Here is a 17750-nt window from a genome sequence, read left to right on the forward strand (position 1 = left end):
CCAGGAAGTCACTGGTTGCATGCACCTTCCTCCCCAGGACAGGAGGAAAGAGACTGGGACAGTGGCCCGATGCGCCAGAGCACAGGGCTCGTCCAGCCACACGCCTTTCAGCAGGGCTGGAGGCACGGCACCCGCACGTGGGTGCCTTGGGAAGGCCAGGTTCGGGTGGTAGGGGTCAGCGCCACGCGGTGGGGGTGGGGGGGGGGTGAGGGCTCTGCCCTTTCTGTGGAAAAACCACCGACGTGAAAGGCCCACGGCACAGCTGCCAGGACACTGCCCCAGTGGGCAGGTCTTGGCCAGAAGACTCTGACACGTAAACCAAACAGTCCCAGGCCCCAGGAGATAAGGTGAGGACCCAGGGGTAAAATGAGGCTGGGGGCGGGCACACTTACATTGTCATTCTGGAAGGAGTGGAGGAAATTCCCTCCTAGCTCGCCATCGTCTCGAGGGGTGCCTGGAGGATTGCTAATGCCACTTATGTTGTTAGGAGAATTCTGCAGAGAGAGCAGAGGAGGTGAGCCCCCGTGCCCCCGGCCGCCTGGCCCCCAGATGGGGGGAGAGGCTCTCTGCGCGGTGCTGTGGGGGAGGAGACATGGAATGCACACTCACTTTTGGAAGTCCATCTATGTCACCTGACCCTGGAAGGAAAGAAGCAGCCAGTTCAGTTCCTTACCCACTCTTCTGTGCAGGAGCCTCCAAACCCTTCCACCCAAACCCCACACGTTTCCGCAAAGAGGATTTTCTACCCGGGCAACATCGTTCTCTTGGGATGTTCCTGTGGGGACCGGGCCTAGTCGAGCCAGGAACCGAGGCAAAGAAGCCAGCCTGGGCGGGCCGGGCGCTGACTTACCTAACGAGCCGTTCATGTGGTGTGGCTCCATGCCGCCCATGCCCCCCATCGGGCCATCCGAGCCTGGGCCCATCGGGAACTGCGGGAGAAGCACAGAGCGTGGCAGCTGAGTGGGCCCTCGGCCCGCCGCGACCCTGCGGGGCTCCCACGCCCCGCCGCACAGGCGTGCCGCCCCGGGGAGCTTCCGTTCTGCCGGGCCACTCACACACTCTCACACACACTCCTTTAATTTCACAGCAGGAGGCCGGAGCTGGCGCCTCCCCTCGGCCCTTGGAGCCCTGCAGGGCAGAGGCACTCACTCCTACGCGCCAGGGGAGGAAACAAACTCAGAGAGATGGGGACTGGCCCAAGGCCACCCGGAAGCAGTTCTCAAACCAGGCCTCCGGGATCCCATCCTGGGCTCCTCCCATCCCTGGGGCAGCGTGCGGGGCTCCCCAGTCAGAACCTCACAAGACGGAATGACCGGCTGCCAGACCAGGGAAAAAAAACATTGGTGCTCTTCCTCCCTATTTACAGATGAAGAAAGCGAAGCGCAGAGTGGGCTGCGCTTTGCCCGTGATCACTCAGGCAGGAGATGCAGGGGCTGGGGCTGGACCCGGAGAGCCTGGCCCTGGAGCCATCGCACTTGCCTCCAGGCTCCTCCTCAGAAACGTGGGGGCAGCTGGGGCGTGGGTGGTAGGAGTTCTCTCCCGGGACTGGGTGGGGGGAGCTCACTGACGAGCAGACCGGATGGTGCAGACAGATCAGAGACCAGACCACTCCTCAGGCCTGTCTAGAACTAACTCCCCCATCTCAGAAAAGAAGCAACCAAAGGCCAGAGGTCACACTGCACGGCCACCAAGGGATGGCTGAGCCCAGCCTGGAGAGCCAAGGCCCAGAGATACAGACTGGACGCCAGGGTGGACAGGGGACAGAAGTGGCATCTGGCCTGTGCTGGGCTCTGAAGACACAGACACAGAGCTGAGTCACACCTGGGCCTCAGTCCAAAGGAGGAGCACAGCTGTGGACACCCAACTACCCCACAGGACGCTGAGATCCAAAGAGAGCTGCAGACAGAGCATGGCTACAGCTTCATAAAGAGGCACTGGAGAAAGGACAGAGGAATCAGAACAGGCTGCATGGAGGTGGAGGCAGAGCACCAAAATAGAAGGATAGAATTTGGGCAGGCAGAGATGGTCATGGCCTCATTCTCAGCAGGGGTCCTGCCTGCACAGAAGTAAGAGGCTTCCTAGCAGATGGAGCACAGAGTGGCTGGAGCAGGGACATCTAGATATGACGAGATTGCAGGGCTGGGGCTGGGGCACCAGCCGCTTCCTCACCCTGCCACCCACACTCCCCCCCCCCCCCAGGGGGTGCAGCATCCTTGCCTCCCCGGTGGCCTCCCAGGGCCGCTCGCAGGCTCTGGGGCACATTTTACCACTTGGCAACCGACTTCATGCTTATTAACCCAAGTAGGAAGCCAACGCCAGACACAGTCATACCAGACCAAAAAAAACCCCAAAGTGTGATGATAAAGTAGTTATGCACGTGTTATTACTGTAACATAAATATACTTAAACAGGTATCTTAAATGACGTGTGTTTTTATGTTGTTCTTTTTAACAGCTGTATTGAGATATAATTCACACATCATACAACTGGCCCATTTAAAGTGTACAATTCAGTGGCTGGTAGTGTACTTAGAGTTGTGCAACCACCACCACAATCAACTTTAGAACATTTTTATTACCTCAAAAAGAAACCCTGTATCCATTAGCAGTCACTTCCCACTCCCCCTTGAATCTACAGACCCACCCAACCATTAATTTATTCTCTGTCTCTATACATTTAGCTGTTCTAGATATTTCATATAAATGGAATTATATAATATGTGACCTTTGTGGCTGGCTTCTTTCATTTAGCAAAATGTTTTCAAGGTTCACCCATGTTGCAGCAAGTGTCATGTACTTCATTCCTTCTCATGGACAAACAATATTTCATTTTATGTGTTACCACATTTTATTTACCCATTCATCAGTCAACGGACATTTACGTTGTTTCCGCTTTTTGGCTATTATGACTAAGGCTCCTGCGAACATTTGTGTGCAACATTTGTGTGCAATTATTGCCTGGATGTGTTCTCCTTTCTCTGGGGTAGATACCTATGAGTGGAATTGCAGGGTCACATGGTAACTGTTTAACTTTCTGAAGAACTGCCAGACTGTTAACCACAGCATCTGTACCACTTTACGTTCCCACCAGCAACGTGGGAGGGTTCCAGGTTCTCCCCATCCTTGCCAACCTGCTTATTATGTTTTTCTGATTCTAGCCATCCTAATGGGTGTGAAGTGATATCTCATTGTAGTTTTCATTTGCTTTTCCCTGAAAACTAATGACACTGAGCATCTTTTCATGTGCTTATTGGCTATTTGTACACCTTTGGAGAAACATCTATTCAGATTCTTGGCCCACTTTTAAGTTGGGTTGTTTTTTTATTATTGAGCTTTAAGAGTTCTTATTCTGGATTCAAGTCCCTTATCAGACATATGACTTGCAAACATTTTCTGTGGGCTTTTTACTTTCTTGACGGTATCCTTTGAAGCACGAGTTTTACATTTCAATGCAGTCCAGTGCAGCTACTTTTTTTCTTTTGTCATTTGTGCTTTTGGTATTGTAGCTAAGAAAGCTCTGCTAACCCAGGTCACAGGGATTTATTCCTACATTTTCTTCCAAGTGCTTGATAGTTTTAGCTCTGACGTTTAGGCCTAGGGTCTGCTCTGAGCTAATTTTGTGTATGTCGTAAGGAAGCAGAGTCCAACTTCATCCATCTGAACGTGTGTATCCAGGTGTCCCAGCATCGTTTGTTTATTCTGTATTATTTATTTTTCTGTTACTTAAATACTACTAATTAAAGCACAGCTGGACTAGTTCATGGTGGCAAATAGTAGGAAGACTAAAACAAATGACGTGTGGGAAAAATAAAATACTTTCATTATATTTCTGTCTTCTGACACAGTAAATTATTCTAACTCTTTACTGGATACTTAAATGTTGCAGGTTATATTACTTTGTATTTATTGAACACATACATGTAAGATTTTTTCAAAAGAAAACCTAAATACAACAGGACTGACTAAACAGATACTACCTATATTTAGTTTCTAAAACCTGACATTTTTTCCCGTCCTGTATCACAATAGGTATCTTTGCTCTGTTTATTCAAAAAAAAAAAGATTTTAAAAAACGTTTTATGTACAAAAAGCTAGCATTGTTTCTTTTACTGGGTAAAGGTCTTGGATAATCTATTCAAGGAAGACCATTCAGTCCTGTATCCCCTGGTGGCACCTCCTAAGGCCACATTTCTGGACCAGACCACACCAATTTGAGAAGACGTGGCCAGAGCAAGAGCCCTGGCCAATTTTTCTCTGGGGAGTGGAGGGAGGGGTCCAACAGAGCTGCTGGGGGCCCATCTTGCTTTCAGAGGTCCAACAAGGCAAATGGTGCTTGCTTTTCCACTAATACTTCCCCAGATTGCCTGCTCTCAGACATCCTTCTTTCCTTTCATGTAGTGGCAAAACTGGATACAGAGTCAAATGGAAAATTCACTGACTTCTCGCTCTGCTCCTCAGCAAGCCCTGGTGTCAGTCCAATGTGGTAACACCAAACTATTCTCTCCACAAAAACATCTGCACATGGGAGCTTAGGGTTTTGCTTACGCGCACAGGGTTTTGGATCTGCAGGAATTCGCTTCCAGCTCTCCAAAGATGTCCACCCACTTCGTATCTACAGGCAGGTTTGGAAGATCAGCTGCTTGTCAGTCGGGCCCTTTTCCTCTAGGAGCTCATCTGATGGGCTCTGCCTGCCTACGATGGCCATCATTTCTAAACAGTCTGAACACACTGGATGTCATTATTGATGAAACCTCTCTTAGGGAAAGTGGTTTTAATGCACAAAGGTAATCTGACCTTGTGAGATCTAAGCTGAATTCTAAATAAGTTACAGTTTTAATAAAGAAATTGAGAAAGTCCTAATGTGGCTACCCTTACCAGGGACACTTTTTGAGTTCTCACACAGTCTCACTTTCAAAAGGTGAGCCACTGCTTTGGCTGTACCAGGCTTCGTCACAACCACCCCCACGACTCTGAACAGCTCAAGTGCAGTCCACTCAGCCTCGCCTAGGCTCCTTGTGGCCTCTATAAAGACCATCAGACAGTTCCGGAGAAGCAGCAACTACATTTCTATTTTACCGTAATTCCTTCCTGCATTCTCATCTCATCGTATTTCCAAATCAGAGAAGAGCATCACAGCAGGCTGACATTTTAACATCTTCTCTGTGGCCAGCAACAATGCCAGTCAACTGTGGGCACGTGTCCGAGGCTCTCTTCATTTCTATAAAGCCAACAATCTCACTAAGTGCTTCTGCACATTTTCAGCAAATTGACAAGTGACCAAACCTTTCCTTATGAAAGCTGGATTACCACAGGTAAGTAAATTACCCCCCTTGACAGCAGCGCTGGGGACAAGGTGTGTGGGACATTTAGCAGGTAAGAAGTTGATAGACTAAATGAAACTTGCCAAATTAACTGCACTGTCTGCCAAATCCGCAGATAAACAAGCAAAGTCTGGTTTGCATTTGGACAAGGAGAACAACAATCTTCTGTTTTCTGCAGTTTCATTAACATCTTCTTCGTAGAAATCAAGATGATGATTTGAAGCTCTAGTTTTTCAAGTCAAAGTACCTAAAAAGCTGGGGAGACTGAGTTTTTTGCCACGTGATATCATGAAGGAAGCTCCCTGATTGTCGGGAAGATGCGACAGAATCAGCTGTACACCGTGAAGGACCAACACACTTGGCACCAAAATCCCCCTTTCTGTTCACCCACAGGACTTGGCTGTAGCCTCTGAATCAGGAAATGTAACCGTCTCAGTTCATGAAGTCATCGAGGGACCAACACGGCAATGGTGTTCACTCAGGGGTCAATGGTGTTCACACGCCGGGCAACGCAGCCACTGCTGTTTTGCACTGAGGACGGGTGTCTCTTTGCAGGACACACACAACTTTCGATTGATTTAGAAGGACGTGCCTGTCTTGTCCCAGACGGGTGCAGTTCCACCTGTGACGCGCTCCCCCACCCCTTCTCCACCCACACCCCTTCTCTTCTTTCCTGCACACCTGCCAGTATGTTCCGTTTGGGTTATTTGCCTCCCGGATCCAGTTGTATGTGTCCTCAAACCTGTCATTAACATTCATTCAGCCCTTTCTTTTTTGGACATGTTGGGGTCACGCTGGTGCTGGTGGTCTCATCACTCTCATTTGCATTACCGGAGCTCTTGGAACACATGATCATGATACTCAGGATGTGGAAGATGAAACCTGCACGGTCTTGACACAAAGCGTACAGTGAAGCTGCAGGCAGAGGCAAAGGCAGACCCTGCAAGGGCCGGATGCAGCGTGCCTGAGTCGCACCCGCCGGAGTGATGCAGTGCGGGTGATCCACCGCGGAGAGCCACAGACCACGATGCTGGCATCCGTGCTCGGGAAAGTATGGCGATGGCAACCACGGAAGAGGGGAGTCTATGCAGGAGTGAATGCCATTTTCGTGTGCTCAGGCCTGTCTCCGGGGCCGCTCCATGGGTCTTACACTTTTCTGCCCAACTTTCTGCATCCAAAACTCAGGGCTTTGTGTGTGCTGGGAAGCCATCTCCTTGGACATAGGCCTTTCAGGGCTAAAACCCAAATGGCTGGTCACCCTAGGGGGAGGCAGGGGCTATGGGAGACGCTGGCTGCCCAGGAGAGGGAGAGACAAGGTGGTGGAGCAGCAGGTGAGGAGCAAGGTCTCACACGTCTCAGTCACGGGACCCCCGGTTAAGGTCCCTCTCGGCACCCCCTGGAGGCAGGCCAATGACCCTCACCCAGAGGCTGCCAGAGGATGAAACACACACACACTGTCCAGCAAGGGGCAGCCCACAATCAGGGTGTGCACGTGGGGTGATTCAGAAGTCGCGTCAGGAACCAAAACAGCAAAACCAAACAGAGCATCCCCGAGGGCCCGAGCCAACCTCGGGGCCACAAGCCCACCCTCTGGCTCTGCAGTCCACAAACTGTTGCTGTGGTCACACGACAGCCTCTTTCCCAGACCCTGAGCTCCCCGAGGGCCAGGCCAGTGCAATTCACCTCCCCCGCCAAGCGAGGAAGGGCTGTCTGTGGGTCAGACCGGCCTGTCCTTAGGGAGCTCCCAGCCGGGAAAGGGAGCCAGGCCGCAGCTGCACAGTCCAGTCCTGACATGAGTGCGGGAACATGAGACGGAGTGGCGAGCAGGAATCCGAGAAAGTGGAATTTCAGCTACAACATCATTAGGGGTTGGAACTTTGAGAGGCCAAGAAGGCAGGCAGTGGCTTCTAGGTGAGGGAAGGGCACGAGGAGAGGCAGAGAGGCCGAAGGTGTGGGAGTCAGAGGGCTCCCAGAGGCGCAGGGCAGGCAGGCTCCCAGGGGCCTCTGCCCAAAGCTCCACAGCCAAGGAAACAGCCCAGGGAGGGTAAGGCATCGCCCAGATGCACAGACAGTCGGCCGAGCAGGCACCGGCCCAGACCCGCCTGCAGCCTGCTGCTCTTCCTCACCAACACCCCCCTCGGGCCACTGGGGGTCCCCAGAGCGAGGCTGGGCCCCTGCCTCTGACCAGATGGGTGGGAGTCACTCCACCCCCTTCTCTCCCACCCCCTGCCAGCTAGGAAATGGCAACCAAGTTGCCTGGGAGTTAATCACTTTTATGATGGTTTAGTTTATTCATCTTTGGTAACAAATGGCTGAAATCAATTAAACTTGCTTTCCCCTCAGCTGATGAAGTTAATTATGATTTGTTATGGTATCTGATATGTAAATTATTAGAAAGCAGACTTACGTTGGACCGGCTGCCTCCAGGCGGCACCGGATTAATCATTGTGTAGATGTTGTCACTGGAATTTGTTGAATCTGTAGAACAGTGGAAACCCGCAAGTCGGGGTGATTAATTCATTTCTTAATTAAAACAAACTCATGGCACTTGAACTCATTCTTTTGTATTTTATCACCTAAAATTTCTTCTAAGTACCACCATTTTCTGGCTAATTTGTATTTAATGAAGATTCACAAAGTTTTTAATCACAGAAAATTCAACTGTGAAAACCACTCAAGGAAGGATTTCAGGGTGCCTGGACAGGAATCACGGACAGGGCAAAGCTGTCTCCCCCATCCCAAATCAAATCTGGTCCCCAGACGCTGCCTGGGACAACGCAGGGGCAGCCAGACCACCACCTGTGCTCTCCCCCCAACCCTGCCCAGCAGTTTTAATCACACTGGGAAAGAGCAACACCACACATCACCCAGGGGCCACCCTGCCAAGCTGAAGGGGCAGGAGGGAGAGGCAGGGATGGGGCTGGAGACGTAGTAACATATGGAGTGGTTTAACGTGACCCAGTCTGAATGTAGGTCACGCAGCTCATAAAGATGCAGCAGCAGGAAGAGGGAGCAGGAGCGGGAATATCACGGAGCCGCCAGCTCCACCCCTGCTGCTGAGCAGCTTCCCCGCTACGGGGAGCTGAGGAGGGGGTGTGAGAGGGACCCCTCCGTCTCCCCAGTTACCCAGAAAAGGCTCCTTAGGAAATCCAGCTAACATGTTTGTATCAGGAGCAGGCACCCTATTTCTCGGGCAGAAATCCAACTACTTCTCACTTTTTATTTTGGGGGTGGGTAAAGATGAATTCCTTCTAGTTGGTGGTATGCTATTCTTAGCTGGGAAAGAAACACAACTGTGATGCTGCGTGTGTGTGTGTACACATGCACACGCACGCACATGCCCTTTCCTGACTGAAGAAAAGGGGGAAGGGATCTGATAAAGGGGATTGGAAGCCAAGAGCTCTGGACACTCAAGAGGTATCAGCTGTACAGTCCTGGTCCCAGGAGGCCCGAACCCAAAAGCCCCTTTTCAGTGCTCCACAGAAACGACAGCCAGGACAGCATTCTCTCTGACCAGGGGGAGCTGAGTGTGGTGAGACCCCTTGTTCCCAGATCTCCTTGCTCTGCCCTGTTCTTTCACTGGAGATGAGAAGTGAGCCGGCTGAGGCCACACAGTGGGTTGGTGGCACCAGGGCCTCCTGCCTGCTAAATCCCTGATGCCAAGATGTCGGGGCGGGTGGGGGGCCACACTGCTCGGGAAGAATGGCTTGCAAGTCCTGGCTCTGCACCCAGGCCCCTCCAGGACTCCCTACTCTCCCAGCAGCGCCCCTCCCCCGGCCTTCTTACCTGCAGGACTAGGCATGATGGGTGTCCCTGGGGGGCCGCCACCACCAGGGGGTCCCTGGAAATGAGATAAAAACCGACATCAGAAACCCACAATGACGCCACACGTGGGGAGAGGCCACCGAGCTCCAGCCACGTCATCAGCCGGTGCTCGCCCGGGGCCCGGCCTGGCATTCAGCTCTCGCCAAACCGCCAGTGCTCACGCAGAGCCCAGGTGTTTAAGGCTTGGGGGAACCGGATTCCCCCCTTCGTTTCTTTAAACCAAGAGGTAGCTGTGGGTGTGCGTGTGTGTTCCCACACATGGGGACCCATGAAACCAGAGGCCTGTAGTAGAAGCTGACAGGCCTGCTGGTCAGTTCCCCACATGGGGGTCCCAACGCTGGATCTTCTTAGGGGACTTCTGAGCCACCAGAACGTACAGATACCTGAACACTGACAGCAAGTTCTAGCACAGTTTGGAATCTGAACTCAGACTCTGCTGTGAAAGGAAAGAGACAGGACCCCCCCCACCCCCCGCCCAGGTACCCTTGCACACACAGTCACGTGCGGCTAGACACACAATGCCCCAAACCCCCACACACGTACCACGTAGGTGCCGGGTGATGACGAGGAGTATGGAATCTAGAAACAAGAGGGGGGGTGAGCCACATGTCAGAGACACCTTCCTCCTCTAGCAGGTCGTGAGTGCTCTACCTTCCAAATCCCCTTGGGAACATACCCTCACTCCTGATGGGAAACACACTGTGCTACCTGGTTCATGTCTCTAGGAAGGCTGGGGATGTGAGCAAAAGTCCAGTTCCTGTACTGAGTCAATCCTGAGAGCCTTGGCAGGGACTGGGGCCGGGGGAGTGGGCAGGAGAGACTCTCCAGTCCTGGGACAGCAAAGTGAGAGCTTCGCCCCAGCTCCTGGCCCCCTGCCCTGGACGGGACAGCAAAGTGAGAGCTTCGCCCCAGCTCCTGGCCCCCTGCCCTGGACTGTCTGCACTGAGCCCCTCCCAGCTCCTTCCTCTGATTGCTGAGAGCCAGACCTACCAAGGAAGAGGAGGTCGGCAGGAGCGTCTACGTGCACAGGGCTCTGAGCCTCGCTCTCAGCTCCCACCTCGGCTTCTGCAGAGCAGCGCGTGGAGCCCCTCCCTGATGGCCCCAGCAGGACACTCCCAAGCCTCCCGTTACAGGTGGTTCTCCTTGGAGGCATCAGGTGGAATCCCGCCACATCCCACTCCCCGTGACACCTCCAACCTGGGGACAGAAACCACCCTGCATCCCAGAACCCCGTCCCTAGCAAACAGCAGCCCCCCAACCCGGGTACTCACTGAGTTAGCACTGTTAGGATTGGGCCAGGGTCTACCAGCTCCCGGGCCCCTGAGAGAGGGAGAGAGAGATGGAGACGATGAAAAAGATGCCACAAGTGCCAAGGGAAGGTGCCAGCAGGGGCAGCACAAGAGGGCTGAAATCACGAACAGGGAGTCCTTCAGACAGTCCTAGGGCTGTTCTGGGGTAGGAACACGTCGTTCTGTGGGCAGAGATCTACAGACTGCTATAAATTGCGTGCAAAACGTGTGGAGAATGACAGCACTGCCTCTGCGCATGCTTTTTCCTAGGAAGGGAATACGGAGATCCCCACAGGGATCAGCCACTGCAAAGGGGCCGCACCACCGAAGCCCTGAAGGAGCGGTCCACTGTGCGGGGCTTCAAGTCCTGACCCTGCCTCGTGAGAGCTGGGCGCCTGGGCAAGCGACTTCACCTCTCTGTGCCTCCATTACCCCGCCGGTCGCCAGGGATACGAAGCAGCCCCTCACAGGGCCCCTGTGACGACGAGGGGCGCGCACCCGTGCAGCGAGCGCGGGACGGTGCCGGGCCCGGACACGCACGGTGGGGGTGGGGGAGGGTCGCGTCACCAGGGTGCTCAGCATCCTCACTTCACTGATGAGGAGCCTGAGGTCCAGAGAGGTGCCAGTAACTACTGCAGTCACGCGCCTGCCGGGGGGGGCAGCGGCGGGGAAAGCCGTGGGCTCTGAGCCTCCAGCAGGGCGGTTTGGCCTTACATGTTAATCCCGGGCATGGCGGGGCCGAGGGCGTTGGGTGGTGGTCTCATGCCGCTGCCGTAATTCTGCAACGATAACCAAGGGTCAGTCTATGAGAAGGAGGAGGGGAACCGGGGAGAGGAGGAGGGGGAGAAACAGACAGAACATAAGCGAGAGGGTTAGTCTGTGAAACGCATCTGATGAGAAAGTAACACATTCATTAAAAAGGGGGGGGGTGGGGAGCGACGGACAGGACCACAATGACAAGCCAGCACAGAGGGACAGTCACAGCTTCAGACACATCTTCAGGGGCGTCAGGATGGGTCTCTCAAAAGCATACGGGTGTCCAGCAAGGAGCTCGCGGTGCCGGTCGGTACCTGCCCTCAGGGCTCAGCCAGGAGAGGGGAACAGACTCAGTAACAGGACCGGCTGGTGGCGGCACCTTAGAAATCCGGGGAGAAGAAACTGGCAGCAGGTTGGGGGCAGGGCTGAGTCTGCACGGGCAAGGGGAGGCATACTCCTGAAAAGCCTGTCCCGCAGCTGCCCCCGAGCCCCGGCGTGTACAGGCCCCACCCTGCCCTGAGCCTGGGCTGTCCCCCAGACAGCTGCCTGATTCAGGTGTCCGCATGTGGACCCCTCAACAGGCACAGTGGTGGAGGACAAGGAGGAAAACTCTGTCTCTCTGTTCAAGGGAGCCACGGTTCCGTTTAAGAGAAGAGTCTACACACAACTTGGAGACTCGCAGGAGTCTCAGCTCAGCTCGGCACAACCCACCAAGGCAGTGGGGCGGGTCAGAGAGCAAGCAGACCAAGCACGCAGGCCTCTCACCTGCCTCAGCTCCTTCATCGCTGCTCCCTGACTCCTTCTTCCCGAACTATTTTCTTTGCAGGAATAAATGTCTTGCCTCACGTCTCCATCTGGCAGGCTCCTACACATCCTCTGATACCCAGCTCAAACAGCACCTCCTCTGTGAGGCCTTCCCTGCTCATCCCGTGGGGTTAACTGCTCCACCTTCGTTACTCCCATGGTGCCTTGTGATGTCCTTGCCCCATGGCCTGCAGCACACGGGCTTATGACCGTGGCCATGTGTCCATCTCTCCACTGGACTCTGTGCCCCTTTGGAAGGAGGGAACTCTATCTTACGGATCATCATATCCCCCGTCACTGCACACATCAACCAGCACAGACTGGGCGCTGAACCATCAATGAAGAAGTGAAGAAGTGAATGAGTGGAAAGTAAAATGAGGCTGGTTGTAGCTTGAGTCCCAAAACTTTATAGCAGAAAGAAGTAGCTTGGTGGAATTTTGAGGACAGAGGAACAGCCAGCATTAGCTGTTGTTTTTTACGGAGCATATAACACATACAGTCTCTGGTCTGGACCTCATAACGATGCCATGAGGCTAGTATTACTCCCATTTTACAGAAGCGGAGACGGAGGGTCTGAGGGGAGAAAGATTTGTCCGAGGTCACAGTCAGCTAATGCCTCGGCTGGGGTTTAATCCGGGATCTGCGAGCCTCGGGGTCTGCTCTCTACACCACACATCTGGGAGGTGGGGGGAGGTGGGAGGGGTGACGTGACAGGAGGCTCAAGAGCCAGAGCTGACACACAGAACCGCCATCAGGCTGGTGGCGGGTTCTTTAGCCAGGAACTGTCTCGGGGGCCACCTCCTCGGCTTGGTCACCCAGAGAGAGGCTTGGAGCCTAGAGAGTGTCCAGACAGGGTGCTGCACAAGGACAGCAGCAGCACCAGGCTGGCTGGCAGAGAGCAAGGCCTGGAGGCAGGGGAGGGCGGCGCGGAGGGCCCCTCGGGCAGCCGGCTCGTGCAGGGCCCAGCCTCCCCTGTGCCTGCTCAGGGTCGAGTCCCTGGGCCAAAAGATGTGCACCTGCCCTGGAGCAAACCGCAGCAGGCTCCGGGGACAGCGGGCCAGGCCCGCCCTACAGAGGACGTCACAGGGAGCGAGCACAGCCACAGATCTGAGGTCAGAACGCGGAGAGCTTGCTCCAGGCTCTGCCTTCTGCTGGTGACTCTGGGCAAGCCACACAAATAATGACGATGCTTCCCTCCGTGCCAGGCTGCGCCACGGGCTTTCTCTCACCTACGTTTAACCACCCGCACAGCCTCGTTAGTATCCTCACGTTAAAGACTCAGACACTGAGGCACAGAAGCCGAGCGATGGCCCCTCGTGCAGCGATGATCACGGCTTCGGAGCTGCAACCCCCCTGCTGTACCGCCTCGTCCATAAAACGGGGACAAAGAGCCCTCAGCCTCACAGGGCCGTGTGAGGGTCAAACGAAATGATGGCTCTGAAGTGCTCCGTCAACCCGCGGAGGTGTGTACTGATTTGGGATGTTAGCAGAGTAAACGCCAAAGCCCTTAATGCTGCCTTAAGCATCAGGTCTTAAAGAGCCCTTTCTAAGCCCACGTGCAGTCACTAAATCCCCTGTACAAATCTCAGGCTCCCTTCCGCTGTTCCAGAACAGGAAGCTCACCACCTCCCCAGGCAGCCCACTCTTCCACTGCGGGCAGCCCGGCCAATCAGAAAGGTCTTCCAGATAGAGCGTGAGATCTCCAGGGGCTGCAGCTGCATCCCGCTGCCTCTCACACCAGCAGAGCAGCTGGCACTGCGGCGCCGGCGCAGAAGGCTGGCGGGAGCCCGGGACGCAGCGGCGGAGTGGGGTGAGGGCAGGGGGAGCAGGGTGCGCCCTCCGGAGAGACATCTGGACACGCGGCCCCCCAGGGGAGGCTCCGGGTGCACTACCTGCTGCCCTAACCCACCCCCTCAGGAGCCTCCCAGCAGCCAGCACAGCTGCCGCCCAGGGGGGAGCAGGCCCACCAGGTCCTCCCTCCCGCGGAGGCCCGCGCCCTGAGGGCCACTCACACGTCCCCACCTCACAGAGGACCCGCTGGAGGCCCTGAGAAGCCAAGGACCTGCCCAAGGCCGTACCATAAATCTGGGATGAAAGTAGGGCTGAAAGCCAGGTTTGGGAGGAAAGTTTTCAAATCAGAGACACTGGCCTTTTCACAGAGGACGGGAGGGCTTAGAAGCACAACGTCACAGACTCCGCAGAAACAGTTCTCTCTTCTCCCAGCGCCTGTCTGCCTGCAGCACTGGGTTCTGAGTTGTGGCCTGAGCCAGACACCCTCCCTTCCTCTGCCCTCAGCACTGCTCTGTGGGGACGGGGCAGCTGGAGACCTGGGAGGAGTCCTCGCTGCAGCCGTGGGGCTGGCCACATCCACAGGAGTGTGTGTGTGTGTGTGTGTGTGTGTGTGTGTGTGTGTGTGTCTGTCCGTGGGTCTTCCCGCACCCCCCACCTTGTCCTGACTAGGGCAGGACCCTGGACAGAGGGGTCTGATCCACAGTCAGGGATTATAAAGCGTCAGCCCCACCCTCGTGGCCCCAGCTCTGTGCTCCGGGCAGGGTCCATGGCAGCGCGGGAAGGCACCTCACAGCCGGCAGGGGCTGAGGCCTGCTTCTGCTTCCTGCGACTCCTTGGCACAGGGGCTCATTCCTGCTGCTGCCTGGGGCCCAAGGGAACAGTCCTTAGGACGGATCTGTCAAAGGGGATTCCAGGCTGCGGGGCAGTTTCCCAGGCTTCGGGCCCCTCTAATCACATGGCAGCCTGGTCACCCCGCTGGGAGGCCCCCGAGGGGCCACCAAGCAAAGTGCCTTGAGGGGCCTCACTCTCTCCTCCCCAGCCCAGGGTGCTCTGGCCTGGTTTACGATCCTTCCATCTCTTTCTGGGGGGTCTCTGCTCAGAGGCACTGAGCTTGGACTGTCCTGGATCAGCGGGGAGAGGCAGCGTCTCCCGGTCGCACAGGACTGCCTCTAGGGATGGTGGATTCTCCTTCACCTGAATGTTCTCAAATGCAGACAAGCCAGGAGAGCGACCTGACTCTAGGCTGTGCTGATCCCATCCCAACTGGAACACTAGATGCGCTGGAAGTAGCATCCGCAAGAGCCTGCAAAGCCCTGGCAGTTTCAGCCTCACCCACACAGGATTCACTTTTGAAAAATTTAGCCAGAAGTTCTCACTTGACATAGGCATAGGCATAGGCATACTTCTTTAAATAGAATACAATTAAGTGGAAATGCTACCTCCTTTTTGGCACTGCCTGTTCTACCAAACTAGAATAAACCCTGCCTGAGGCACTGAGGGCAAAGGGCACGGTGATGCCTGGGTTGCTGGTTCCTTTGTGACATTTAGGCCGAAATGATACACAACCTCAAGAAGTATGATCTCACTCCACTCAGTCTCTGAAATCTATAAAGTAGCCCCAAGACCACACTGTACCTATTTTCTGTTCAGAAAGTTCTACAGCGGTCCCACTACTAGCAATCTTATTCTCCACTCAGAAGAACAGGCTGACGGTTTCCCACCTTTGTGTCCGGTCTCGGCGAGGCGCTTACTAAAGACTGCCTGAAGGGGCTTGGCTGCCTTTCTTAACAGCCTAGGCACGGCAGAGGGAGGGCTCCCTCCCGGACCCCAGGTTCTAGAGAACGAATGGGATCCGTGCAGTGCTTGGCCAGGCCTCGTGCTGCGGTCTCACCGCTGCTGTTTCCTGCAGCCCCACGATGAGCCCCGTGAGGTCATCACCTGGCCACCCATCTTGCAGATGAGGGACTGGAGGCCCAACCAGGCTAAGGTGAGGCCAGGACAGTGCTTCCCAGCACTAGGCTCTGAACTCAACCCTCTCCTGTCCACCCTGAGTGAGCAGGGCAGCACCCTCAGGGGACAAAGGGAAAAGGCTGGTAGGACAGGTCCTGTCCTCGCCTCACCCTCAGCCTCAGGGTCCAAAACTTCCAGGCTCCATGATGCCCACTCCCTGGCTGACCCAGGGAGAACGTGCAATCCATCTCACACCCCAATCTTGCCCAGGCCCAGGTTCACTCAAGGTCAGGCCTTTCTGCCCCCAGTGAGGCACTGGTGAGGACATCCGGGTTGCCCTGAGGGAGGTCTGGCTCTGGAATTTAATACTGCCCCCTACCCAGAGGGGTACAAGAGATACGGGGAAGGAAGAAAACAGAAACACTAATTAAAAAAGATAAATGCGCCGCTACGGTCACTGCAGCATTTTTTACAATGGCCAAGATATGGAAGCAACCTAAGTGTCCATCAACAGATGAATGGATAAAGAAGATGTGGTGTACACACACACACACACACACCACACCACACCACACAGAGGAATATCACTCAGCCATAAAAGAGACAGAAATCTTGCCATTTGTGACAACATGGATGGAACCCTTGAGGGCGTTATGCTAAGTGAAATAAGTCTGATAAAGAAAGACAAATACTGTATGATTTCACTCCTAGGTGGACTCTAAAAACCAAAACAAATGAACAAACTTAACAAAACAGAAATAGTTATAGATACAGAGAACACACAGGTGGTTGCCAGAGGGGAGGTGGGTGGGAGGAGGAAAGAAATAGGTGAAGGAGATTAAGAGGTAGAAACATCTAGCTGCAAAATAAAATGAGTCATGGGTATGAAATGAATGGTGTGAGGAATACAGTCAATAACTATGTAACATCTTCATATGGTGACACGTCATAGTAACTAGACTTATTGTGGTGACCATTTTGAAATGTCCAGAAATACTGAATCACTGTGTTGTGTAACAGAAAGTAACATAGTGTTATAGGTCAATTATACTTCAAAAACAAAGGAACTCAGAAGAAGAGATCAGATTTGTGGTTACCAAAGGCGGCAGGTGAGGCTGGGTGGCGGGCGGGCGGTGGTGCGGGGCGGGGCGCATAGAATTGGATGCAGGCAGTCAAAAAGGCACAAACTTCCAATTACAAGATAAATAAGTACTAGGGATGTAATGTACAACATAAAAATATAATTAACGCTGCTGTTATGTTACACATAAAAGTTGTTAAATCCTAAGAGTTCTCAACACAAGGAAAAAAATTTTTTCTATTTCCTTCATTCTGTATCTATATAAGAGATGATAAATGTTCACTAAACTTACTGTGATGGTCATTTCACGATGTATGTAAATCAAATCATTATGTTGTACACCTTAAACGTATACAATGCTATATGTCAACTATACCTCAATAAAACTGGGGGAAAAAAAAGAGCAGGAGAGATGTTTTCACAGCCCCTGAGGTTGGCGGAGTGGGTAGGGCCAGCTGGCCCCACCGCTGGGCTAGTCTCTTGCTCTCTCTGGGCACGGGTCTCCAAGCCTACAGGAGCTCCACCCCCATATCCTGCTCAGTTAGGCCAGGAGGACCCTTTTCAGCAAGACCTCAGCCTTCAGGACCCCCACCTCTTTGAACATGCCACGAGAGTGTGCCGGACTGCTGCTCAGGGACACGGACACAATGAAACTCCCGCTAAGCCAGCAGGAAGTCCTAGACTTCAGGAGCACTCTGCTCTCGGTCCGTCTGATAACATCCATTCCCAGCTTCTGGAACCTCAATGTTACTACAGGCGTAACAAGCTGCTAATGGCCTTTGCCAGAAAAAATAAAAAAAGAAATGTGAAGCAATCACCAAACCCAAGCAGCTCAAGTCCTGAACACTGGTTTTAAGCTCACGAGTTAGGAAACACTAACTGCTTCCTAAGAGGCTACCCTGGGCCAAGCATCGCGCCAAGAACTTGAGTTTCC

General features: G+C 53.9%; 1 protein-coding gene across 4 annotated transcripts in view; it reads right to left on the bottom strand.

Moving 5' to 3' along the window:
- SSBP3 (single stranded DNA binding protein 3) overlaps positions 1 to 17750 on the bottom strand; it is a 161813-nt gene that overhangs the window by 1145 nt on the left and 142918 nt on the right. For all 4 annotated transcript variants that reach the window (XM_057711759.1, XM_057711775.1, XM_057711767.1 and 1 more), the window contains 8 exons: positions 11149 to 11213; positions 10417 to 10465; positions 9689 to 9724; positions 9107 to 9161; positions 7728 to 7798; positions 851 to 929; positions 610 to 638; positions 393 to 494 (listed from right to left, as the gene is read on the bottom strand). In XM_057711759.1, coding sequence (XP_057567742.1) covers positions 393 to 494; positions 610 to 638; positions 851 to 929; positions 7728 to 7798; positions 9107 to 9161; positions 9689 to 9724; positions 10417 to 10465; positions 11149 to 11213 — 486 coding nt within the window. The remainder of the gene's footprint in view (positions 1 to 392; positions 495 to 609; positions 639 to 850; positions 930 to 7727; positions 7799 to 9106; positions 9162 to 9688; positions 9725 to 10416; positions 10466 to 11148; positions 11214 to 17750) is intronic.

The sequence above is a fragment of the Hippopotamus amphibius genome, chromosome 1 (assembly GCF_030028045.1).
Source record: "Hippopotamus amphibius kiboko isolate mHipAmp2 chromosome 1, mHipAmp2.hap2, whole genome shotgun sequence".
NCBI lineage: Eukaryota > Metazoa > Chordata > Mammalia > Artiodactyla > Hippopotamidae > Hippopotamus > Hippopotamus amphibius.